The sequence below is a fragment of the Camelina sativa genome, chromosome 11, assembly GCF_030686135.1.
Source record: "Camelina sativa cultivar CO46 ecotype springtype chromosome 11, ASM3068613v1".
NCBI classification, from domain to species: Eukaryota; Viridiplantae; Streptophyta; class Magnoliopsida; order Brassicales; family Brassicaceae; genus Camelina; species Camelina sativa.
The window spans coordinates 14441536-14468338 of NC_141890.1; the positions used below are offsets into that span (position 1 = coordinate 14441536).

Consider the following 26803-nt stretch of genomic DNA (forward strand, 5'->3'; position numbering starts at 1 on the left):
GACTTCTAGTTTAGTCTAAGCCGCCGGCTGCTCTAACTTTTCAATAACGTGTGACATTATTTATAGTAAGTTGATTAGTTTAATCTTCTAAATAAAATTATTATCATAATGCTGTGTTTACTTAGTCAATATTGAATTTGAAGTTTTATGTTCAAATGAATGATGGTATATACTTCACGATTTGATGATGATTAGGTTTATGAAATGGAGGAGTCTCCTAGGGCTGCTCTCAACTCTCATCAGTCATCATATATGAAAAAAAACCTACGTTAGGTAAAATAGCCAACTTGGTCCACCACAAAGTCAAATAATCAGTTAAGAACCTCATTAGTGGAATTATACTTTCTTTGATTCAATGACACTGATTAGGAGATTATCTAAATTTCACTTGATAGAAGTTGTTTACACGTAAAAGCAAAATATCAAATGTTATATTCTGTGACTGAAATTGTTTTACGAATTTGATCTGTCCGTTGTTTTAATCGAGTATGTTTCTCGTCATTCATTATAAACATTGATGTAGACATAGAGTCAACAAAATTACAAAAACAGAATATATATAGCTAGTTTGATTTTGTCAATGTTTAGAAAATATAAGCAATGTCTTAATTTCTCGAGTTAGAAAGAGACATTTCTCTACCCAATTTTTTTATAAGATCTTCTCTTTTGCATAAATTGTTATATTGACCATATGCTTGCACTCAAGCTAACATTATGTACTCAATTACTTGATCTGACTAATGACTCATACAATTTGAATTAATAAACAAAGATAGTTGTCACACATTTCTACGAATATGACACAACCTACACCCATCCATATTTTAAAATAAATAAAAGAACTTAACGTACGTACCAATGTTAATTAGTATATAAAGAACAAATCTAATTAGACAAAAAAACACGTACAACACTGATTCAAGATGTCACAAATGACCCCATTATTTCTCCTTATTGCTCTCTTCACAACCCTCCTCACTCCAACATGTCTCTCTTTTAAATCCCACATATGATCTATTCTCATTTTTACTTGAAGATTATAAACTTAATTAACCTTAGTTACATTTTTAATGATGAAACCAGGTGGAGAACCAGTAGGTGTGTGCTATGGAATGATGGGGAACAACCTACCTTCACAACCAGACACAATCGCTCTCTTCAGAGAAAAAAACATCAGACGTGTTAGACTTTACGACCCAAACCAAGCCGCTTTAAACGCTCTTAAAAACACCGGCATCGAAGTCATCGTCGGCGTTCCAAACCCCGATCTCCGTTCACTCACCAACCCTTCTTCCGCTAAGTCGTGGGTCCAAAACAACGTGCTTAACTTTTACCCCGCCGTTAGCTTCAAGTACATCGCCGTCGGTAACGAGGTCTCTCCGGGGAACGGTGGCGATCTTGTGCTCCCTGCCATGCGTAACGTTTACGATGCTCTTAGAGGTGCGAATCTCCAAGATCGCATAAAAGTGTCAACGGCTGTTGATATGACCTTGATTGGGAACTCTTTCCCTCCTTCCTTGGGAGAGTTTCGTGGTGACGTTAGGTGGTATACGGATCCCATCATCGGGTAATTATCATCACTTAACTCTTCGTCAATTCCTTTAATTATTATACTTCCTTTTATGTGGCGTCGACTCTAGAAGTGTAGAACGGTAACCAAACCAAGTCTATTTTTAGTCTAATGGTTTTATATCAAACAAACCAAATAACTTTATAACCGTGTAACGAGTTAATTCAAATATTCACTACAAAATAGCTTAACTAAAATAGATATGGTATCACTTGTATAAAAAACACTACATATACTTTTTTCTTTCTCACATAAAGCGATTCTGAGAAATGAAAAAAAAGTTCAAAGATGCGAAATTACCTAAACTCTTAATAATCAAATCCTAAATACAATATCATGCCAGGCGGGAAAACGGCCAATTCCCCCCTGAACTTAGTTGCTTTATCGTATTCATACACACAGATCTTTGGAATGTGCCTAAAACTACATGAACTTAACTAAAATTTGAATTTTCCACATGAACTATTAAAATCAAGCCAAAACCATCAAATCGAATAACGGTGTTACTGTTCCGTTAATATATGATGATTGGATGTCACACTGGACCTTAAACGACGTCGTTTTTATTGTTTTAAGAAAAAATTGAAGTAAAATAAATTTCAAAAACTCAAGGATCGAACCATAACGCACGTAAGCAGGCGATTTAGCAGCTGAACTATAGTAACAAATAGTACAATTGCAAACGGGTATACGTTTATAGATTTAGGATGCAAATTAAAAAAATAAGAAAAATAAAAGCTTATCCTTTCTTCTCTTCCGATCTTCGTTTTCTTGTTTCTACACACTTCTTTCGCCGCGTCTTCAACAATTGGGATATTTATGACGATTAATTTTTCTTAATTTCAAATTAGGATGTCATATATGAACTGCAGAGATTAATTTCAAATTAGGATGTCAAGAACTGAGATATTTATCACCCAATTCAATTTCAGTTACAATTTTTTTTATATAAAATCAAGTTCAGCTATTAAGGATCGGATTTTATACATGATTTTAATTAATTTTGATCTAAACTAACAACAAAAATCCCAATTCTTGATCCAATCCATGAAAAATCAACTTTCACAGTCGCAATGTTATCGGAGATGAGAAAACAAAAGCAGAGAAAAGGGTTACCTTTTCTTTAATAATTTATGTGTTGTCTTAAATATATATGTTTATCCATTTCATAATTAACTAAAAGTTACGGTAGTTCAGCTGGTTTTATGGTTCGTACTTCGTCGTGAGTATTAGAGGTCGGGGGTTCAACTACGTATTTTGTACATACTGATTTTTTTTTCTTAAAACAATAAAACAACGTCGTTTAAGGGTCTAGTGTTGGCATTTTTTTTTTTTTCCTTAAAACAATAAAACGACGTCGTTTAAAGGTCTAGTGTGGCATCCAGTCATCAGATATTAACAGAACAGTAACACTGTTACTCGATTTGATGGTTTTAGCTTGATTTCGATAGTTCATGTGGAAAATTCAAAATTTTAATTAAGTTCATGTAGTTTTAGGCATACTCCAAAGATCTGTGTATGAATATGATAAAGCAACTAAGTTCAGGGGGAATTGGCCGTTTTCCCCATGCCACGCTCGAAATACTATTTATACTAGATTAAGACCCGTGCTAGAGCATGGGTTGAAATTTATTTTATTTACATTGTAATTTTTTATAAAATATAATTTATATGATTGTTTTTAAAAGTTTTTTTGGATAAAATATTATGTTATAAAATTATATGCTAAATATGATGACTTGAAAAAAAGACTTATTTTGTAAGTTTTATATTGTTAATGATTCTAGATTAAATTTATGTACCCGTGCACTGGTTAAATTTTATTTTATACAAAATTTTGTATATTTTCTATTTTAAAATAAAATTTTAATATGTTGTATTAGTTTATGTACGTGAAGTTATTTCAACAATGTATATTCTACCTTATGACTTGAATGTCATTATAAGACATAATTTTGTGAATTTGGTTTTTAAAAAGCGAGTTATTATATTATGAGTAATTTAATATATTGTTATACTTTTTGTATTAATATACTTGGTTTTTTAAAATTCTTTCATATTATAGTGACATATTATTGACATTGCTATAACAAACCAATTTAGAGTGTTTATAGTTTCTAACTTTAATGTCAAGTTTCAATATTTTAAAAATATTTCAAATAAATTATTTAAAGTTTATTATATTATATAAAATTATAAAATTCAACAAAAAGGTATGAAATTGAATTGAAATATTCAAATTTTTACCTAGTTACTCAGTAAATTGTTTAATTCAATAGATATTATTTTTAAAGAATAATATTAATAAAAATTGAATATTTTATAGATTGAATCATTTATATTTGTTTTTAAAAATTTAATTTATGGTATATCCGGAAATATAACTATTTTTTAATTATAATAAATAATATGATAATTTATTTGTTTTACAAAATAGACTCATATATAAAAATGTGAGGTGAAGTATAATAATAATTAACAAATTAATATGTTAAGTTAGATATCAAAAGATTTGATTTGATGAATAATTTAATAAAAAAAATTTAATATGGTAAGTTAGATGATATCAAATGATTCATTAGAATATTCTGTTTAAGATTTTTGGAAACAATAAATTCAGACTATACAAATAATATAAAATCTAATCTATAACCTATTTGTAACCAACTTATTAAAATTATATAGTTTACAAAACAATATTGTGTACTTCCGTTTTATTATATAGGGGATTGGATTTCTTGTAGCTTTCGCCATCAAATCACCTATTATGCCAAAATGCCATACTATTTTGTTTTACAACGTATTATTTACAAATATTGTTCTTAAGAGTTTTTATTTGATATATATATATATATATATATATATATTTCTAATGGGTTCTTACTTATTAGAGTTCATGCTTGTTTGAATAATTATTTCCTCTTACGTAGGTTTCTAACGAGTACAAACTCAGCGTTACTAGCCAACATCTATCCTTACTTCAGCTACGTAGACAATCCACGTGATATATCTCTCTCTTACGCTCTCTTCACATCGCCTTCCGTTGTCGTATGGGACGGCTCTCGCGGCTACCAAAACCTCTTCGACGCCTTGCTTGACGTCGTTTACTCCGCTGTCGAACGATCAGGGGGTGGATCTCTTCCCGTGGTCGTGTCAGAGAGCGGATGGCCTTCGAATGGAGGAAACGCGGCGAGCTTCGACAACGCGCGAGCTTATTACACGAATCTTGCGGCCCGAGTGAGAGAGAACAGAGGAACGCCGAAGAGACCTGGAAGAGGAGTTGAGACGTACTTGTTTGCTATGTTTGATGAGAATCAGAAGAGTCCTGAGATTGAAAAGAACTTTGGTTTGTTTTTCCCTAATAAACAGCCGAAATTTCCGATCACGTTCTCCGCCGTGAGAGCTGGTACGGCTGTTGAGTGATGATTTTTATATGTAAGCTCGTCTGAGATTTCTGTGAAAATGTTTGAACTAGTATCGACTTGGGAGAGATAATCCCATATAGATAAATTCCAAATAAAAATAAAATTTCAAGATCATGCACAAACTTAATTCGTCACATATATTAGCTACAAAAGCAAAGTTGAAGATCTCTTTTTTCTTTGAAACTGAACAACAAAATCAAGAGAGAGTTATGAAGATACCTATAGAATTAGTACTCGTCTTTGAGGCAAACGTATCATGTTTACAAGAATATTTCCCAATTCCTCAATCATATAATAAACCTTATCATCATTAATTATTTGTTTTATACTAGTTTGTTACTTATCATTCTTTTCCAAAGTTGAATAACAGGACCATTGGTCCATTGGAATATTTATCTCCCGTTTATATGTGCATTTGTTTTTACAACTCTACCCATAACAATTCTACCATATTTGAATAGAGCAAACAAATAAAAATAAAATAAACTAGACCTTAGAATCTTTCTATTATCGAGTAAAAGTTGATAATATCCCGCGCAAATGCGCGGATTGTTGTATAATAGAATATATTAATTAATTTAAATTTATTTGATAATCATATTAAAAAAAACTTAACAAATTAATTTAAATGTCATTAACATTTTTGACACTTTTATTTATTCAAATCATACAATATCAAAATATATAACTTATTTAAATATAATCATACATACATTTACATATCTCTTAAAGTTATTTATTTTTTATTGTTCAAATTTGATAATAATTTTTATTAGTATTTTTAAGCATTTGAGGTAATAAAATATTATTAATAATAAAAACGAAATTTTACTATGTGATTTAAATATATAATTTAAGTTTTTTCATATAAACTAACACATAACCTAAAGTATTTAATAATTAAAAGCTAAACTATTTTGAAAGTAAAAAATACATATTTCCTATAAAGTTATATGAAGTGCATTCAAAGTTTTAAAATACGATAAAGAAATCTTTTTTCTATTCCCCTCAATTAAGATATATTGCTAGGTTTAGTTATAATTTTTAATTCTTGTAATTAAAAGCTAGATAGAAAATAAAAAATCAATTTGTTTTTTTATATAGAAAATCTTTAAAGTACATATTTGGATTAAATAAAAAAATAGTGATTTTATATCATTATATGTTGAATCACAAACTGAATATAATGATTATTATTCTAAAATAAATGTATTACAATTTTGTTGGATGTAAGTGAGAGTTAAGAAAAATTGATTTGATAATTATATTACAATTTTTTATATTCCCCTTAATTTAATTTATATTGCTAGGATTAGTTTCAATCTTTCATCCTTGTAGTAAAAGCTAGAAAGAAAATAAATACCAAATTGCTTTTTTATATAGCAAAATCCTTAAAGTGCATATTTGAATTAAATTTAAAAATTATGACTTTTATATAATTATATGTTGAATCACATACGAAATATAATGATGAGTATTCTAAAATATATTTATTACAATTTTGCTGGAGGTAAGAGAGAGGTAAAAAAAATTGATTTGATAATTATATTACAAAAATTTCCTTCATGAGAACATTTCAAATTTTAAGAATAAAATAAATATACATGAATTTGTAAGAACTAATCAAACATCTAAAGTAAAGACTTAAGATGTTTTCTTTAGCTTGATTCTCTTATTATGAGATGGTTATAACCAAAATATTATTATGGTCATCAAAAATTTATTATACATATTAGAATACATATGTATTCTAAATCAAAATAATATAAGAAAACAAAGAAGAAAAGGAGAAGTACATAAAACAAAGAAACAATAAAATTCAAAACAATGTAAAATATATAGTAAACAAAAAATATAATCAAACTCTTATTTGGGTTTGCAAGAACATTATAAAAAAACAAAGAAATATTTAGGATTTGGGATATGGTGGAGGAGGATGTGAGAATGGTTATTTATAAGATAAAAAGTGATGGAAGTTACATTTCTAAAATAATTAAATTAGAAAAAGTTACAATTATAATTAATAGTGTGTTTAAATGAAAATGAATGGAGGAGAAAAAGTCAATTCACAATTTATGTAATTTCAGTTATAATTCAGTAGTAAAAAATGAATTTAAAGTATGCATTAATGTATATAATAAAATGTCTTGGCTAATTAAAAATGAATATTAATTTTTAAAATTAAATGTCAAATGGACCAATAAAAGGAATAGGAATATCTAATTCTCAAATAAACTTGATTTTTTTTTTGTTAAAACCAACATATGTGCATTTAAATTTAACTATGGAAATTTAAAAAATAAATATGAATAGATTAGAAAGGCAAGAAATATAAAAGAAATATTTTATTTTTTATATGAATAAAATAAAAATTGTAAACCATGTTAAATATATATAATACTTTCTAAATTAAAATAGATAATCAAACTTTTACAACACATATGAGATATAACAACATTTGATATTGGTGGGAGAGGAGGATATTTTATTTTCAGTTATAAATTTATTTTAATATGTGAGTTAAATGTATTGTATTAATTGGTCTTAAATATTGTTTAAAGCAATTAAACAATTAGAAAGTTAATAAAAACATTAGAAAACATTAAATAAAAATCAACCAATAAGGAGAGATCAAAACCTTACTTTTATGTATATGATTCCAATTGAGCATAATAAAAACTGTAAAATCATTATTCAATTGGCGGCTTACTTAATACTTTTTATTTTCCTTTCGTACTTTAAAGTTTGGATTTTGTTTTTATTCATATATGTTGTTGTCTCAAAGTCTACAATAGTTTTTTGATTAGTAGCTGTATGAAACGACCCGATCGAGACTCACGCGGGGGGGGAGATAGAGCATAGCGGATATGTCAGAATTTGGAATTTGAGAATGTGTTTCGGGTTGATGCGGTGGGATAAAGTGGTGGTTTGTGGCATGTGTGAAAGGAAAATTTATTTAATAATTATGGGAAAATTAAAAAATCTTAATAAATAAAAGGATTACAATATTTTTGAAAGTATATAAAACCAAAAATAATCTATTATATCACATATTTAGGAAAGTTATCTATTAAATTACTAATTTCAATAGAAAAATATGTGCAATTAATAAGGAAAATATTTGCAATTTAATTGCAATTATTATTTACTATAATCATATAGTAAAAAGAAATTTATACAGAAAAGTGATTAAAGTATGAAAATGTTTAATGTGTCAAAATTAGTGATTAACATAATGTAAGTATTTCCACATTTCTACTTGATACTCAACTGTTATGTACTCACCTTTATATAAACAAATAATTTTCTCATAATAACGTCTTTGAATTTTGTAATTTATGATAATGTTGGACAAGTAGTAAAACTATTACTTATGAGATTACAAAATATGAAACAAATATATTTAAGATACTGTTACTTTTTCAAATATGAGTAAAATTAGTTTTCATTTTTTTTTTTGAAAATTATGTTTTGTTAATTTTTAGTTTTTATAAATATTAAGTAAGGTATAATTTGATACTCATCCTCGTCATTCTTCTCTAGGGTTTCCCATGTTTCTATATATATATCAGAGTATAGAATCGCCGCCTCTCTGTAGATTTCGCGTTCTCAACGAAATTCAGGGTAATAAATCCTTTTCATCTGTTTGTTTAATGCATTTCAACATTTTTTAATATTTTTTATCGCATCTCTTTCATCTTTTGATCTCAAAATTTTTCTGCAGAGATGGTTTAAGGCTTCTCAACCAAATTACGTCTCCAGTTGTGATTATGGTATGTTTCCATGACTAAGTCTTTAAATTATTGAATTTGCGAAATCATTTTGTCTTGTTACTGCAATTGCGATAGGAAGTTAGGAACTTGATCAAAGAAAATAAATGATCTATTTGGCAACTAGTCATTGTTGCTAATATAAGTGTAGATTCATAAACTCTTGGAATCCATGTGAGTTGACCAGTAAATTTTTAATGTATCTCATATATAATTTTTTCAGTCCTAAAATGTTGCTATTCGTGTTTATCTCTCTTTTTTCTCAGTAGTTGGATTTGAGTTTTGATGGTGCTTGCCAATATTATTTGGGTGATTTCATTGGTCCGCCTATATGAATTCACTGCGAAGCGCCTTAAGTTTTTGCCTCTTCGTCAGACTCTTTCTGTTCAAGAGCTCTTGAACATTACTCCCAGAAAATTTCTGGGGACAATACCATTAATGATCGATCAAAGGGTTTGATTAATAAATTTGGGTGACAACGATTATTAGTTTGAAAGGTTCAAAAAATTTTGATCAAAAAAAGAAAGGTTCAAAATACTATTACATTTGATAGGTGATTTTGTTTTAAAAGATACTCTCCATGGAAAAAGAGTAATTAAGAGAAAAAAAATCATTCATTTTATAAACGAAAAATCCTATAATTCAATTACATAAGACAACAACATAAAGAGGTAAAGGAATTCTTCAAAATACTACGTTTTGTTTTTCAAAACTACTATATATGTTTTTGAAAATACAAAAAAAAAAATGACTTTTAAGGATGTATGATCTATTTCTTTTAGGTTTGTGTTGACTCTCTATATTTGGAGATCACTTGATGACATATGGAATCAAAGATATTAAACTGATATTACTATTTTGATATCATTTTTAGTTGTATTACAAAATTCTAAAATATAATTTGATATAAGATGTTTAGTTTGTAGTTTTATTTTTAAAAAATCTATGTTGTAATTTAATCAAAATAGTGAAAAAAAAACTCAATCAAAATAGTCGTATTGCATGTATAATCTTAACTTTGTTAATTTTTATGTAGTTTTTCATTTAGACATCGATGTAAAAAATCTCCAAACCTTTCATTAATTCACAAGTAGACATTTTCTATAACATTTTTAGAAAACCTTATAGAAAAAGCAAAAAAATAATAATAATAGTAAGATATTTATAATAATAAACATACCAATTTTTTTTAAATTCACCGATGTAGAATCAATGTGTGGGTTCAAATAGCACAAGTAAGAAAGAATGAATACATAGATGAAAACAAAAAATTGACCAACTTATTTAGGATTCTTTAAAACTAATTAATTTTTTCTTAGACTTTTTCTTTTCTTTCAAAACCATATATATATATATATATATATAGAATTTGAATCAAGAGCATCATAATCTCTTGGATCATAGATGTCGAGAAAAATACAGTTATTTCAATAATTCATTTGATTTATACTTTTTGTGTCTTGTTGATCTCACTTTTTGTTTTTTTTTTTCGATTTTTTTAGATCACAGTTTAAGTATGTGGCCAATGTTCTCTCACTTGTCTCTTGTCAATTTTAGCAACATACATCTAAATAATTCTTATTATTCAAAAGTTTTACTCATTGAACAGTAATTTGATGTCATAAATGGAACTGAATGTTCAACACTATATATCACTCTTGTCATGATGTTTTTTCTGTACAAAATTTTATTTGAGATTATTGGTAATTTGAAGATATTCGTTGATAATCTTAAATCTAAAATAGTTAGACTTTTTTCCCGGTCAATAGGTTCATGAAATTTGATTTTTTTTATGGGGATGATACCACTAAACGATCAAATAAATCTAGGTGACAGTGATTATTTGTTTGAAATATTCAAAATACTATTTATATTTGATTGGTGATTTTGTTTTAAAAAATATACTACCCATTATAGTAAAAGAGTATTTAAGAAAATAAAAAAAAATCATTTATTTGTAGACATTTTTTTTGGTATTGGTGTATTTATGTTCATGTATTTCTTATAAACGAAAACCCTATAAATCAATTATATAATGCAAAAACATAAAAGAGGTAGAGGAATTCCTCAGAATACCAAGTTTTGTTTTTGAAAAATACCACAAATATTTCCAAAAATACCACTTTTTACCAATTTGACTTTTAAGGATGTATAATTTATTTATTATAGGTTTGAGTTTACTATCTATATTTGGAGATCACTTGATAATATATGATATGAGATCGAAAATATTAAAATGATGATCAATTACTATTTTGATATCACTTTTAGTTGTATAACAAAATTCGAAATATGATTTGAAAATAAGAGGTTTAGTTTATGATAATAAACAAGTCAATAAATTTAAATTCATCGATGTAGAATCAATGTGTGGGTTTAGCTAGTACAAGTAAGAAGGAGGAATAGATGAAAACAAAAAAATTGACCAACTTATTTAAGATTTTTAAAATAAATTATTTTTTTCTTTTTCTTTTTGATTTTTCTTTTTCTTTTTGAAAACTATCTATATATAGAATTTGAATCAAGAGCATAGATTTTGAGAAAAATACAGTAATTTCAATAATTCATTTCATTTCTGCTCATCTCCTAAGGACCTCATCGATACATTATCATTAACATCATCATGATTAATTTTATTTTCACTTATTTGAGAATTTTTAGGCCCATTAAATACTATTATTTGCGACTCTGTATTCTATTGACGTGGCAATTTGATACATATTATTATTATCTTTCCGTCATCTTAATGAAGCAAACGCCAATCGTCACGTAATCAAATCTTGAAGGACGATGACGTGGTGAACATTTGACGTGGTATACCACTTCTGCTTTCTATTAATTCCTAAATCGGGTAGCTAACTTATTTCTGTATACATTTCGACCTTAGCGAACATTTGGCGGTGGTTTTGATTTTTTTTTTTCCCAGGTGAGGAGGTCGGCGAGAAACAATGGCGGATGAGAGATTTAACCGGAAGAACCCTGCGGTGAAGAGGATTTTGCAAGAGGTTAAGGAGATGCAAGCTAATCCTTCTGATGATTTCATGTCTCTTCCCCTCGAGGTACAACATATTTCGAAACACCTTCCTCTCATTTCCTCCTTCTCTTATCTCTCCATATTTGAATCTCACAAAATTTTATCTCTGTAGTATGTGGCCCGATTTGAATTATGCGTTTCGTATTGATTAGCTCCATGTATTGTTTCTTCTATTTATATTGTTAATCAGAGTTGATTGTGTATTCGTTTATAATTTAATCATTAGCCTTTCAGATTGGAATTTGAAAGTTTTGGTATGCTTTATCAATGGTTGTTTTGTAATGTTATTGTTCAATCTTGTGCTGTTCAAGTAGTTACCTATGGTTGCTGTTATCTGTTCTAACTTCAGGAGAATATATTTGAGTGGCAATTCGCGATCCGAGGTCCTGCTGATACTGAATTTGAAGGTGGGATTTATCATGGGAGGATTCAGTTGCCTTCAGACTATCCTTTCAAACCTCCTTCATTTATGTTATTGACCGTAAGGATTCTTTTTTTTTTTTTTTTTTTCTCTTCTTTAGCGTCTCAAAGGAGACTATGTATCTCTCTATTGAATCTTTCTTTGTCCTCTTGTTTTTCAGCCTAGTGGTCGTTTTGAAACCAATACCAAGATTTGCTTGAGTATCTCTGATTACCATCCCGAGCATTGGCAACCATCATGGAGTGGTAATGTCACAAACTCTTAAAGTGGACCTTTTTCAACTAGCAATATCCAAAGATGTTATGAAAGACTGAACTAAACAATTTAACTAATGCTGAATTGAACAGTTAAAAAAGCATTTTATCATTAGCAACTTCGATCATGATTTTGTTATTGTTTATTTGTAGTTCGGACTGCTTTGGTGGCTCTCATTGCGTTCATGCCTTCAAACCCTAATGGAGCTCTAGGCTCAGTAGATTATCCAAAGGAGGAGAGACTTTCACTTGCCACTAAGTCACGCGAGACACCACCCAAATATGGTTCTCCTGAGCGTCAAAAAATAATTGATGAGGTACTCCACTAGATCACCCTTCTTGTAGAGCAATGTTTGAATTTTTGATTTACTAGGCACATTATTCATATAGAGAAATGTGATTATGGCTACATATTTAGAATGCTTTTGATTATTTGAACCAATAAATTGGATATGTGGATATACTTTGTTTTTAATAAACGACATAATAGAGAGCTCTTGATCAGCTTAAGCGACAAATTGCTCTGCATAGTGTTTATCGTAAACGGGTTTATGTTACTAATGATGTGTTTAGAATGCAAAATTGTGATGCCATTTCTCATTAGAAATTTGTTAGATATATTGATCCTAAGATGCTACAATAACTATTATTGATCTTGAAGCATAATGAACATATTAAAGGAATCTTTGAAAGATATTAACTTCAAAAGACACCATTGCTGGTACTATTATTATCAACCAAAACTAGTGTCAATAATCTCATTTTGGTTTTTAAATTATTGACTACTTGTTTACACTGTTGACACGGTTAAACATGGCTTATTTGGAATCCTGTCATAACATTATTTGATCTTGTCCTTTTGATTGATATACGCAGATTCATCAATATATGCTCAGCAAGACACCATCTGCTCCAAACCCTAATCCTCAGGAATGTAACAAAACGCCTTTGGCTGATTCAGACAATCAGTCCCAGACCGAGCCGCAGGACTCTGCAACGGTTATATCAGAATCTGATACAGTGGCTGAAGAGAGAGTAGTTGATCAGATCGCTGAAGAGGCAGCTCAGATTGGTTTTCCAGGAGCGAATGCAGCAGTAGTAGAGGTTATAGAGGGAGATAGTGGAGGAAGCGGCTTGGTGAGGCAGCAGCAGCGACGTACATCTGTTGTCAGGACAGCTCAAAAACTGGGTGATGACAGGTTGTTCACTTGGGCGGCGGTTGGACTCACGATTGCGATTGTGGTTCTCCTGCTGAAGAAATTCGTAAGATCAAGTGCTCATGGCGCTGTGTTTATGGACGAGTCGTGAATGCTGAACTCAAACTGGGAGATGGTCCAAGAAAAAGAAAAAGCATCAAAAGTGGAAGTGTTTATATATCATATACGACTGAGAAATGGGGAAATAAGTAATTAATTAGTTATGTTAAGGTATTTTGATCATGTGTTGATAATTCGTGTTAGATGAATGTGTCATGTAAACGCATTGGACCCGTTTCCAAAGCTACTTCACGTCACAAACTCAAAACTTGTTTTAAATTTGTAAAATACAGAAACAAATCATGGATTGGATATGTAGCACAAACATTTATAATGCTTTGCGTCTACACCTAGATGGCTAGAGCTAATCCCTAACCGAGATGCCACATTATTGCCGCTTCACTTTGCTAGAGCTTTAGTGATGCAATAAAGTATGGACACTTCTTCTTCATACTTAAACTCTTGAGATGATAAAGAAACTTTATATCAGCCAATGCAACTAAAAATACTAGGCATCTGTTTGGTCCACGTTAAACTTTGGTTATTGTCCAATGGTTTCACTTCTTTGTAAAAACTTTGGTAAGTAAATTCGTTTTTCAACTTTTGATCGCAGATATTTTTTTCCAAAAAGCACCTACAATGATGATACTATTATTAGAAGATTTTTTATTCTATCCCACTACAAAAGTATAGATAGATTGAGCAGAACTTGATTTGATATTAGATACACCACCCTTGGGAACTCTCAAAAGTCACAACGATAGGCCCACTGCCCACATATATCGATCTCCTCCTCTAGTAGTCCCTCGTGCGCCCCCACTAGCCGGGATATTCCAGAAAAACCCACGTGATCTCGGTCCCTCTTAAAACACAGACAACGAGAGTTCAAAATCACGCCGAAATGTAACCGTAATCTGGGTTAATTTGATAATAAAACAAGTTTTGGGAGGGTTTTTAAGAAAATATGATAAGTCAAGGAGTCAAAACAGCAAAGAAAACGACACCCATCGTCTTCTTTAACCTTTCTTCTCACCTCACTGCCTCTTCTTCTTCGTTTTAATTGGCTTTGAGAGAGCCCAAAGAAAATTTCAAATTGGTTTCTGTTTTTATCAGTTTGAGAAAGAAACTTCGCCGTTAAGCTATAGACAGTGATAAGTCCAAGCTTCTCCAAATCCTTATCGTTATCTTTTATCAGAGTATCAGTTTCAATTTTAAAACATAATTACGCAAAATTGCTCTTTCCAGGTTCCGATTCCGATGATTAACGACGATCTTCTTCGTCTCTCATTGTAGTTCGACGAAATTTGAAAAACGAGTAACTGAGAAAAATGGTCTCCGGAGGCGGTAGCAAAACCAACGGCGGAGAAGCAGCTTCGTCAGGTCATCGCGTCAATCGTAGTAGCCGTCACACCAGCGGAGAACAAGCTCAGTCTTCAGCAAGCAGAGCCCTTAGGTCACAGAATCATAAGCCGCAAAGCCACGGCGGCGGAACGGAGTCCGTTAGCAAAGCTATTCAACAGTTCACTGTCGACGCGAGACTCCACGCCGTCTTCGAGCAATCCGGAGAATCCGGCAAATCGTTCGACTACTCTCAGTCCCTTAAAACGACGCCGTACGATTCTTCCGTACCGGAGCAGCAGATCACGGCTTATCTCTCGCGGATCCAGCGCGGTGGCTTTATCCAGCCTTTTGGTTGCTTGATCGCCGTCGATGAATCCACCTTCACAATCATCGGTTACAGCGAAAATGCGCGGGAAATGCTGGGGCTCATGTCTCAGTCTGTACCAAGGATCGATGAGAAATCGGAGGTTCTTACCATCGGCATGGATTTGCGATCGCTCTTCAAGCCATCGAGCATCGGCCTCCTCGAACGCGCGTTTGTGGCTCGAGAAATCACGTTACTGAATCCGGTTTGGATTCACTCTAAGAACACTGGTAAACCTTTCTACGCGATTCTCCACAGAGTTGATGTTGGAATCTTGATTGATTTAGAGCCAGCTCGAACCGAAGACCCGGCGCTTTCAATCGCTGGTGCAGTCCAATCGCAGAAACTCGCAGTCCGTGCGATTTCTCATTTACAATCGTTGCCTGGTGGAGACATCAAGCTTTTATGTGACACTGTTGTGGAAAGCGTTAGAGATCTTACTGGCTATGACCGTGTTATGGTGTATAAGTTTCATGAAGATGAACATGGTGAAGTAGTTGCGGAGAGTAAACGGAGCGATTTAGAACCTTACATTGGTCTGCATTATCCTGCTACTGATATTCCTCAGGCATCTCGGTTCTTGTTTAAGCAGAACCGTGTTAGGATGATTGTAGATTGCCATGCGTCACCGGTTCGTGTGGTCCAAGATGATAGGCTGACGCAGCCTATTTGCTTGGTGGGTTCGACTTTACGAGCTCCTCATGGCTGTCATGCTCAATACATGGCTAACATGGGATCTATTGCGTCGTTAGCTATGGCGGTTATAATCAATGGAAACGAAGAAGACGGTGTTAATACTAGCGGAAGACACTCAATGAGGCTTTGGGGTTTAGTCGTTTGCCATCACACATCGGCTCGTTGCATACCTTTTCCTCTGAGGTACGCTTGCGAGTTTCTTATGCAGGCCTTTGGCTTACAGCTAAACATGGAATTGCAGTTAGCTTTGCAGGTGTCTGAAAAGCGCGTTCTGAGAATGCAGACGCTGTTATGCGATATGTTACTGCGTGATTCACGAGCGGGGATTGTCATGCAGAGGCCTAGTATCATGGATTTAGTAAAATGTAATGGCGCGGCATTTCTTTACCAAGGGAGGTATTATCCATTGGGTGTGGCTCCGACTGAGGCTCAGATAAATGATATTGTGAAGTGGTTGCTTGCTAACCATTCTGATTCAACCGGGTTAAGCACAGATAGTTTAAGCGATGCGGGTTATCCTGGGGCAGCTGCTTTGGGAGATGCTGTGTGTGGTATGGCAGTCGCGTATATCACAAAAAGGGACTTCCTTTTCTGGTTTCGGTCTCATAACGAGAAAGAAATAAAATGGGGAGGAGCTAAGCACCATCCGGAGGACAAAGATGATGGCCAGCGGATGCATCCACGTTCTTCGTTCCAGGCTTTTCTTGAAGTTGTTAAGAGCCGATGTCAGCCATGGGAAACTGCTGAAATGGACGCCATTCACTCGCTCCAGCTTATTCTAAGAGACTCTTTCAAAGAGTCCGAAACAATGGACTCTAAAGCTGCTGCAGCTGGGGCAGTTCAGCCACATAAAGATGATATGGCAGATCAAGGGATGCAGGAGATCGGTGCAGTTGCGAGAGAGATGGTTAGGCTGATTGAGACTGCGACTGTCCCTATATTTTCTGTGGATATTGACGGCTGCATCAATGGGTGGAACGACAAGATCGCGGAGCTGACCGGTCTCTCTGTTGAAGAAGCTATGGGAAAGTCTCTGGTTCAAGATTTAATATACAAAGAGTACGAAGAAACAGTTGATAGGCTTCTTTCTTGTGCTCTAAAAGGTTTATGCAGTTCTTAAGACTTCCAATCTGTGCAGGGCTCTAACATGCAAATTCTTAAAAATGTCTTGCGTTTTCAATTATGCAGGGGATGAAGGCAAGAATGTGGAGGTCAAGCTGAGAACTTTTAGTCCTGAGCTGCAAGGGAAAGTGGTGTTTGTGGTTGTCAACTCATGTTCAAGCAAGGACTACTCAAACAACATCGTTGGGGTCTGCTTTGTTGGACAAGATGTAACTGGTCATAAAATTGTTATGGACAAGTTCATCAACATACAAGGCGACTACAAGGCCATCATCCATAGCCCGAACCCCTTGATCCCTCCAATCTTTGCAGCAGATGAGAATACATGCTGCCTTGAGTGGAACACCGCGATGGAAAATCTCACAGGCTGGCCTCGCAGCGAAGTGATTGGAAAATTGCTTGTTAGGGAAGTGTTTGGGAGCTGTTGCAAACTAAAGGGTCCTGATGCGTTAACTAAGTTTATGATCGTTTTGCATAATGTGATCGGTGGCCAAGAAACAGATAAATTCCCATTCCCGTTTTTTGACCGCAAAGGGAAATTCATTCAGGCTCTCCTGACTTTGAACAAACGGGTCAGCTCAGATGGTCAAGTCACTGGGGCTTTCTGTTTCTTGCAGATACCAAGTCCCGAGCTACAGCAAGCTCTAGAAGTCCAGAGGAGACAAGAGAGCGAATGCGTCTCGAGGAGGAAAGAGTTGGCTTACATTTTTCATGTTATAAAGAATCCATTGAGCGGATTGCGTTACACAAATTCATTGCTGGAAGCCACGGATTTAAACGAAGATCAGAAGCAGCTTTTTGAAACAAGTGTTTCATGCGAGAAGCAGATTTCAAAGATTGTAGGAGACATGGACGTCAAAAGCATTGAAGATGGGTGAGAGTTTTGATTCGTCTTTATAAACACTTAATTGTTCTATAAAGCTTCATCGCACTACTGAACAAACAACCTTTATTTTTGCTCATCAGTTCATTTGTTCTAGAGAGAACAGAGTTCTTCATTGGCAGCGTCATTGACGCAGTGGTAAGCCAAGTCATGTTGGTGGTGAGAGAGAGAAATCTTCAGCTCATCCGTAACATTCCCAAGGAGATCAAATCCATGGCTGTCTACGGTGACAATATAAGGATCCAACAGGTTCTGGCAGAATTTCTGGTAAGTATGGTCCGTTATGCACCCATGGAAGGCTCAATGGAATTCCATCTACGCCCGAATCTTAAACAAATGGCTGACGGGTTCTCCGCTATACGATTAGAGTTCAGGTACCTTCATCATTCCTCTATTGACTCTTTGTCTGAGATCAAAGATAAACGCGAATACATAGGTATAACCATCCATTGGATGATAGTTTCTTTTTTCACAAATGTGACTGCTGCGGATAAATTTCAGTTTTTGCTAGCTATCCCGTATTAAGAAGCTTGTGACTCGGATAAACTAAAAACGCAGTCTTGACCAAGAGCGTTGTCAAATTTTAAAGCCTTATCAAGGGTTGATTAGCAAACAACAAACACTCTGACTCATTTTGTCAATGTATGTTAGAATGGCGTGTGCAGGGGAAGGTATACCGCCAGAGAAAGTGCAGGACATGTTCCATAGTAGTCGATGGACGAGTCCAGAAGGATTAGGGCTAAGCGTTTGCAGAAAGATTCTGAAGCTGATGAACGGAGAGGTTCAGTACATAAGGGAATTCAAACGCTCTTATTTCCTAATCGTTATCGAACTCCCGGTTCGTCTGATGATGATGATGCCGTCTTAGTGATTGGCGGTGGAAGTTTTGACTCTGTTCCAGGTAGGTTTAGAAGGAACGGTGAGGTTATGCGGCCGGAAAAACGTAAGGGGAGTTATAGTTTTCGTACACTGTATATATTGTTATAGTCTTATAGAATGTGATGGGAGCTCTTTTGATCATAATAATGTAATATAGAAATGGAAGACTGTTTTTGATTTATGCAGATAACATTTGAGCGTCAGAGATATCAAATTTGTGCAGATCTCTGTTAATTAGCAAAAATTGCCAAGAAAATTATTGTATACGTTCATTTAATGTCCAAATACTATATATGCAGAGTTCAATTTTGAGCGAACTTATTAGCCTTAGGGTACTTCGTTCTGTATATTGAAGCTCTGTTTTATCAAATTCCAAGCTTACGGTTTTGGTTGTAACTGAACCATTTTATCAGATGTGTCGTAATTCCAACAAAAGCAAGGATTCAGGTCCAGGTAAGGTAAAACACTATTCATATTCTCGGCTAAACACCTTCTAAGCTCCTTTGTTCATCATAGGTTTTTAAAAAATTGGTTATCCAATAAAAACTGCTAATAATGATGATCTCGGACTTGTTTGATGACGTTTAGCTTCGACTTTGAAAACTTTTGGTACTATATATGTTTGGAAAGTCTATACACGTCAATCCAAATCGAACTGTGTAGCCATCACAGAATTTGATTGTCTCCCAGAGACCAAACAAAATATCTCTTGACGACAACCTTTCTTGTTCGTAGTAATACTAAAAAACTAAAAACAAAGAATACTTTTAAAGTTATGTATATAGTATTTTAAATTTATAGCAATATAGTGACATGTTTTTCTAACATGTTCATCAAATTAATTTAAAATTTGATACCTTAATATTTTAGATGTCTTGAAATTTAAATTTAAATTTAAATAATATTATTCAAATTTAAATAAAGCATTGTATACCTAAAAAAAAGCGAATATCATGTAAGTCCTTATAGAAATAAGCATAAATATCCATATGCAGAAAAATTATAATAAAAAATATTTATATTGATATATATATATAGATATATAAGTATATAACAATAGTAATAATATGTCTATAGATTAGAAATTTACTGAAAATAACCACAAAAAAAACTGGATGGCTGATCGAGCTTATATGTTTGTTTGTACTGGGGATTGCACAACACTATATAAATAAAGATTTTTTGGGAAAGAGTGAAGCTGGTTCTTTTGTTAACGATAAAAACGTGAGGTTGTCACTAACACGAGTCAAGATTGAGCTCGTCAGTTCACAGGAGAACTAATAAGTTAATAATGACGAGCTCGGAAGCTAAAAGGAATTATACAAAAGACAATAACAGCTTTCGATGAAAAGTATTGCTCTCTAGGTATTGTCCGGGGGTCAGGATGGTGATCCCAATAAATAATGTTTCCTTATATAGGCGACTGTTGACCTGGGGTTCTCTAGGGTTCCCGGTGCGAATTGTCGAGATTGTCCTCTGCGGAATGTTTAATGATTTTCTCACAATCTTGTCAGGCCGAAATCACAATTAGCTTGTCTTGTTGGGCCGAGTGGCATATTGGACGCAGCCCATATCCAACAATAGTCCCCCCTTAGTCCGGAGAGCGGCAGTCCTTCTGCGATCAGCGGGCATAATTAAATTGTCTGTAATATGCCTGATCGGCACAGATCGTCTCGGGTTGCTTCCGTGAAGAAATTGCTACAGTGACTCTCCTATAAATTCCGGGTTCGTCTTTCGAGGGATACCAGGAATGTCCAGCGGTCTTTACTTTGACTGCGGTATTCGATGAGTTTTCCGAAAAAGAGCAGGTCGTAGATCGAGGTGACGGATTTTAACAGTAAAATTTCCGTTTTAATTACTTATTTATGTATCCTCCTTCTTCTCTCTTTTTCTTCACTTCCTCCATTCCATAAGAAGGTAACTTTCTCTCTCTATTCTTTTAATTTTTGTGTTTGCCTCTTTCTCTCTCTACTTTTCTCACTTGTTTTTGTGAACCCGATTAAACCTAGCGTAAGTGCCTATGGTCGGCGATCGGCAGGATCCGGTGGTTAATCGCCCTTGGGCGGCGCCGAGAGTTACGGTACCTGAGATCGACGGTTTAGACAAGAATCGTGAGATCGGCGTTCGCCGAACCAAGATCGGCGGTATAGTTGATTGGCGCCGTTCGAATACAACCGTGAGAACTCTCGGAGCACCGTCCGCTGCGGCATTCTTGACCACGCCGAGCAAGAAGGGAGGTCGACGAGGGAACGAGAGTGAGGTCGACGGGGTCGATGAACCCGGAGGTCGGCTAAAATGTGCGGGTCTCTGCGAGGGCAGCGCGAGCAAAATCAGAGGACGGCGCGATATCGAAAAACCTTGTGATATACCCACCGGTCTTGATACAAGAGGGGACTGTCTCCTTTCGCGGAATTTGGAGGTTGAGCGGGGTCTGCTCGGTGCGGGTGAGGTCGGTGTTTGCTGAGCAAGACTTGCCGATCCTAGATCTGAGGTCGTTTATGGCTCTTCTCCTTTTCAGTTCGGCGCCAAAGTCGGCTCTGGTTCCGTGACTGGTTGCCGGAGCGATGGAGCGGTTTTAAGTGGTAGAGATCGGCAAGAATATGGGATCGAGATGGGAGATCGGCGGGAGGATTTGTTTGAGGTCGGCGCTTCTCATGATGCCGGAACACGCCGGGTGCGGGTCGTTGATAGTGAGGCTGGTACTTCCTGCGAGGTTGCCCTTGGTGATGACGGACTCGTTTGTCGGCACGTTTTTTATGAGACCGATGTTGACTCTGATGGCGGCGATGCTGATCTCATGATGGGAGGTCGGCATGAGTCGCGATTTAAGGATGCAGTTGAGATCGGCACTGCAGGGCGTACGGCTTAATTTTGCGAGGTCAGTACTTTCGAGAATGATGGTCGGCATCCACCAATCCCTCGTGTTCTGATGCGTGGCAAAACTCTTGCAGTGATCGAACACGCGCTCCTCAGAAAGTATGGCACCAATTATAAAGACTCTTCTGATGGTGTTGATATTGATATTTGGGCAGAGTGTGGAGGTCTTAACATTGACTGTCTGGCCAACGATTTCGACTTTGATGATATTCTAGAGTTTAGCGAAGACAGCGAGAGTGGTTCTAGTGGGAGTCCTATGGATGTTGTCCCAGCAGAGGATGCTGGTCCACGTTCGACTGTTATGGGCCTTAGTGCTATACCGATTGGTCTCGATGTTGATCTTGCAGCTGGTCCAGCCGATCACGGGCCCTCGTTGTGTACATCGGATACTATTGTTGAGATGGCGCGGTGGTCTAGAATGCCCGAGGGATTGGTTTTCCGGGTTCCTGAGTCTCACGAACGTCCTTGGGCGCCCCCAACAGGTTTCATCGCGCTCTACGAGCATTACTTCAGTGAATGTGGTCTTTGGTTCCCTTTACCAGAATTTTTGATGCGTTATTGCGCGAGGCGTAGGATTGCTATCTCTCAGCTTTCTGTGGGAGGTATCCGTAACGCAGCCGGTTTGGCGATACTTGGTACTAATTGTGGTGTAGAGGTTGATGTGTATTTTCTAGAGGAAGCCACCAAGTTTATGAAAGTTAGAGGTAGTCCAGGATACTTCTACACTAGTGCTAAATCGGGTCACCAGATCATCGTCGGAGCTGAAAAGAAGATTCGTCATTGGCAGCGTTATTTCTTCTTTGTCAGGCTGGACGAGATTTCGGTTGATGATCTCAATATGTTTTTTGCTACTGAGTGGAACATGTTTCCCGGGAGCTTCATTGTTTTTCATTCATACTTGTTTGATTGTTATTGACTGGCTTCTGACCCTTTATTTGTTTTTGTTGGTGTTTGCAGAGCCTGTCGTTCGCTTGCGCGCTCATCCTCCAGGTTTTTTCGATAATCTCAGAATGATCAAAGCCCTAGGGGCGCTCGATTGGCCTTCGATTACTCAGAGATCTCGTGAGTTTCCTTCTTATTCTTTTGTGTCGATTGTTGCTCTCCTCGATGGTTATTAGGTCCTCACCCTTTTGCTTTCCTTTTCAGGTCTACCATGCTAATGATGGGAAAGGTTAACATTCGTCTTCCACGATATGCTGATCAGTTCAAGAAGACCGTTGATGCGGGGTCTTCCTCGCGCGCTGGTGACACTGAGGTCATCGATCCTCCAGCTGGCGGAGGTGCCAATCTGCGAGTTGCAGGAGATTTGAGGTCGGCGGAGGTAGCCGCTGCCCGTGCCGACAAGAGAGCTGCCAAGGTTCCTGCTGCTGTTCCGCATTCGCAGAAGTCACGTGGTGAGGCTTCTGATGCGTTAGCGATCGTTGTCGCTGATTATGGGCATCCTACTCCGAAGAGGAAGAGAGCTTCTCATGGCGAGGTGGTTGTTCCTGAGCCCAAGTCGTCCAAGAGATCTAGGAGGGATGGCATACCGCGCGACACCATTGAGATTGATGATTCGTTCTCCTTTTCTTACAAGACGAAGTACGAGTTGTTCATCAACAATGGAGCTACTTGTGGCGAGCTTGCTGGCAAGGTTCGCGGCTCTTTTGACCCGCTTCCTTCTGTGGGTTCTCTCTATGATCCTGAGCTGTATCGATCGTGGGCTCGGAAGCACTTTCAGGTTGGCATTTCTCTTTATGCTTTTGAGTTAATTTTTCCAATTACTGCCTTGGTTTCTTACTTCTGGCATTTCAGGATGGTGGGGGTGTGAACCGCATGGTCGTCTCGTACGAGCGTCGCATTGCCGAGCTGGAGAAGCAACTTGCTGAGTCTCGCGCTTCTAAGCCATCTAGGCGGTCGGCTGAGGAGCTTCGTCAGGATCTTGACAAGGAGCGAGGGGTTTCTGCTGCTCTCACGAAACAAGCCACCGGTTTCAGGAGACAGGTGGCCGATCTCAAGGCTTCTCTTGATGCTTCCCGCTCTCGTATCGAGCAGTTCGAGATTGACCACGCATTTTAGAAGGCACAGTTGCAGCAGCTTCAAGCAGAGCGGCAGGGCGTCGATGTCGAGATTGCTGGCTACAGGTCTCGTATTGAGAGGATGAGGAAGCACATCATTGACAACAGAGCGGCGTAAGAGTCTCTTCTGACTTTGAGCCAGGTGACTGGCACCTATGACTGTCTTCAAGAGCTGGTGAAGGACGGTACGGTCATCCCATCGTAGAATTTGCTTGGGTTGGAGGCTGACGCGAAGATGTGGGAGGACAAGGTCCTTGGTTTCGACGTCACCAACGTTTTGAACAGCGACCTCGAGGCTCTTTCAGAGACTATGGTTGGCGCAGAGAGCACGACCGTTCCTGTGGTTCCTGCGAGCATCGGGGAGGAGATCGTCACGGCAGGAGCGCTTGCGATCACTGACGCTCAGGATGTTGCCGAGCAGTGACTTGCCTTTGCCTTTGTTTTCTTTTACTGTTAGAGCTTATTTCCATTTTGTAGCGGATGTTGAGCTGTTTAGGCGCTGTATTTTCTTTTTGGACCTTTGCATTATGATTGGACTTGCTTTATGTGTTATCCTCTGGTTTTATGATATGTGTTGATCATTCTATGGATATGTTTTTCGAGGATTACTGGATTGGTCACTTCATCTCGAAAATAGTGTCTTGGTTTTATAAATTAGTCTTCAACTTGCTCATTTCGCATCATCCATCGTTTCTTATTTTTAAGATAAATCTCTCTTTTCGTTTTTGAATAGTTGAGATCGGTCATATGCCTGTGATGACGAGGTCGGCATGGCTGAGGAAGGCGCGAGAGCGGCTCTTTGTGAGATCCGACGACGTAATTCGTTCTGAGATCGAGTTTTATCGTGCTCGGATCCAGAGGTTGAGAGATTATATTCTCACTACGCGTCGAAAGTTGGAGCTTCATTTCCAGTTTCATCGTGTGGATGGGATTTTTGGGTATCTTGAGACTATGATCGACGAGGGATTATTGGTTCCGAAATGGAGATGGGACCGTTTATTAGAGGAGCGCTCTCGCCGTGAGGCGTTATTGGCTGATGTGGAGATTCCTGATCTCGAAGAGGGCGATATTGAGCCTATCGGCAGCAGGCCCTTCGAAAGTCACGCGGAGCTTGACGCTTGCCGAACTCGGGTCGACATACTACATCGTTACATTATTCAGCTAGAGTGAACGGACCATTTCTTCGTTGAGAGTAACCGTGCTGAAGGGATCTGCGGACGTCTCAATGGACATGTTAGTGCCAGTCCTGGTAGGTGAAGCTCGGCGAGCTGGAGTTCGATGAGCCCTCCAATTCCAACCTGGGAATTGAAGTCTAAGTTTGTAATCGAGACTTGTTTGTTTTGTTAATTTTTGTTTGTTCCGAGTGTGGCCTGTCGTAGTTGGCTTTCGTCCTTGTGTGCTTTTCTATTATGGAATAAGGATGTTACTGTGTTTTTCCTATACTTGGTATCGAGTTGTATTTTACGGTGCGAGACGTCTCCCGGCTTATCCTATTACGTGTGTCGAATACCAAATGTTTGGGGGGGTAGTCAAGATGAGCTCGTCGTACCTTTTAGGTGCGGCTTTGGTGTCCGGCTTTACCTATGTGTGCCAGGAGGTCGGCAAGAGAGTGCAAGTAAGAACTTGGCTTATACAAACTTTACCGTCTGCTAGCTGAATGCGATCTGGGTCGGCTTATTTACGCTGATTATTTCACCGCTGCATCCATGAGGAACGCGTTTTAAATCGTTCCCTTGGCCAGAGGGTCGTTGTAAGAGTTGGACATCTCGCTAAGACGGAGCTCGTTTGTGTTTTGAAGCGTTAAAACTTTTGTTTTTAATTTTTTGATATAGTTGTGGATGTAATGGGCTGCCTACGTACCCTTAAAAAGGGATCAAGCCATTCGTAGTTCATTTTGTGTAAGTCCTTATAGAAATAAGCATAAATATCCATATGCAGAAAAATTATAATAAAAAATATTTATATTTATATATATATATATATATAAGTATATAATAATAATAATAATATGTATATAGATTAGAAATTTACTGAATATAACCACAAAAAAAAACTCGATGGCTGATCGAGCTTATGTTTGTTTGTACTGGGGATTGCACAACACTATGTAAATAAAGATTTTTGTGGAAAGAGTGAAGCTGGTTCTTTTGTTAACGATAAAAACGTGAGGTTGTCACTAACACGAGTCAAGATTGAGCTCGTCAGTTCACAAGAGAACTAATAAGCTAATAATGACGAGCTCGGAAACTAAAAGGAATTATACAAAAGACAATAACAGTTTTCGATGAAAAGTATTGCTCTCTAGGTATTGTCCGGGGGTCAGGATGGTGATCCCAATAAATGTTGTTTCCTTTTATAGGCGACTGTTGACTTGGGTTTCCCTAGGGTTCCCGGTGCGAATTGTCGAGATTGCTTTCTGCGGAATGTTTATGACTTTCTCACAATCTTGTCAGACCGAAATCACAATTAGCTTGTCTTGTTGGGCCGAGTGGCATATTGGACGCAGTCCATATCCAACAATGTTGATAGTTCTTCATTGATTGCTCTTGATTACTCGGCCAACTGCTAGCCTTCAAAACTTAGGAAATCTTCAATGTTTCAAAACAATTAATTGTAGCATTTTTTCATAATAAGAACGATCTTCACATGTGTTTACCCGTTCTCCATCGGTTATATAAACTAAACTTTGAGATTGCTGTAGTTTGTCTTGAAGTACTCTGGTATCCTTCTTGGATGATAGTAGACGCGCGTCTTTCCCGAATGACTTAATTTTTATAGTAACGAATAGGTAATTAGTATCATATTCAGAATATCCGAAACAGAAGCAAACTAACTTATACGTGCTATGTAATTT

General features: G+C 36.2%; 4 protein-coding genes across 6 annotated transcripts; all 4 read left to right on the forward strand.

Moving 5' to 3' along the window:
• The first annotated feature begins 742 nt into the window (after positions 1–742).
• On the forward strand, positions 743–5109 carry LOC104723498 (putative glucan endo-1,3-beta-glucosidase At4g16260). The gene is made up of 3 exons (XM_010441884.2): positions 743–987; positions 1084–1567; positions 4501–5109. The coding sequence occupies exons 1-3, from the start codon at positions 924–926 to the stop codon at positions 4991–4993; spliced, it is 1041 nt and encodes a 346-aa protein (XP_010440186.2). The 5' UTR covers positions 743–923; the 3' UTR covers positions 4994–5109.
• Positions 5110–11462: 6353 nt separating this feature from the next.
• Positions 11463–14064, forward strand: LOC104723499 (ubiquitin-conjugating enzyme E2 32). Of its 3 annotated transcripts, none has more exons than XM_087470792.1 (6): positions 11463–11616; positions 11692–11824; positions 12149–12280; positions 12381–12465; positions 12628–12791; positions 13351–14064. In XM_087470792.1, the coding sequence occupies exons 2-6, from the start codon at positions 11714–11716 to the stop codon at positions 13780–13782; spliced, it is 924 nt and encodes a 307-aa protein (XP_087326918.1). In that variant the 5' UTR covers positions 11463–11616; positions 11692–11713; the 3' UTR covers positions 13783–14064. The 3 variants fall into 3 exon arrangements, with proteins under 3 accessions (XP_087326918.1, XP_087326919.1, XP_010440187.2); XM_087470793.1 differs by having other exon boundaries at positions 11463–11579; XM_010441885.3 differs by lacking the exon at positions 11463–11616 and having other exon boundaries at positions 11626–11824.
• A 559-nt stretch (positions 14065–14623) lies between these two features.
• On the forward strand, positions 14624–19222 carry LOC104723500 (phytochrome D). The gene is made up of 5 exons (XM_019233144.2): positions 14624–14926; positions 15024–17234; positions 17320–18127; positions 18220–18510; positions 18788–19222. Exons 2-5 carry the CDS (start codon positions 15059–15061, stop codon positions 19002–19004), a joined length of 3492 nt encoding a protein of 1163 aa, XP_019088689.2. The 5' UTR covers positions 14624–14926; positions 15024–15058; the 3' UTR covers positions 19005–19222.
• Positions 19223–21944: 2722 nt separating this feature from the next.
• On the forward strand, positions 21945–23950 carry LOC104728006 (uncharacterized). The gene is made up of 4 exons (XM_087472419.1): positions 21945–22775; positions 22902–22954; positions 23039–23612; positions 23687–23950. Exons 1-4 carry the CDS (start codon positions 21945–21947, stop codon positions 23948–23950), a joined length of 1722 nt encoding a protein of 573 aa, XP_087328545.1.
• Positions 23951–26803: the final 2853 nt, after the last annotated feature.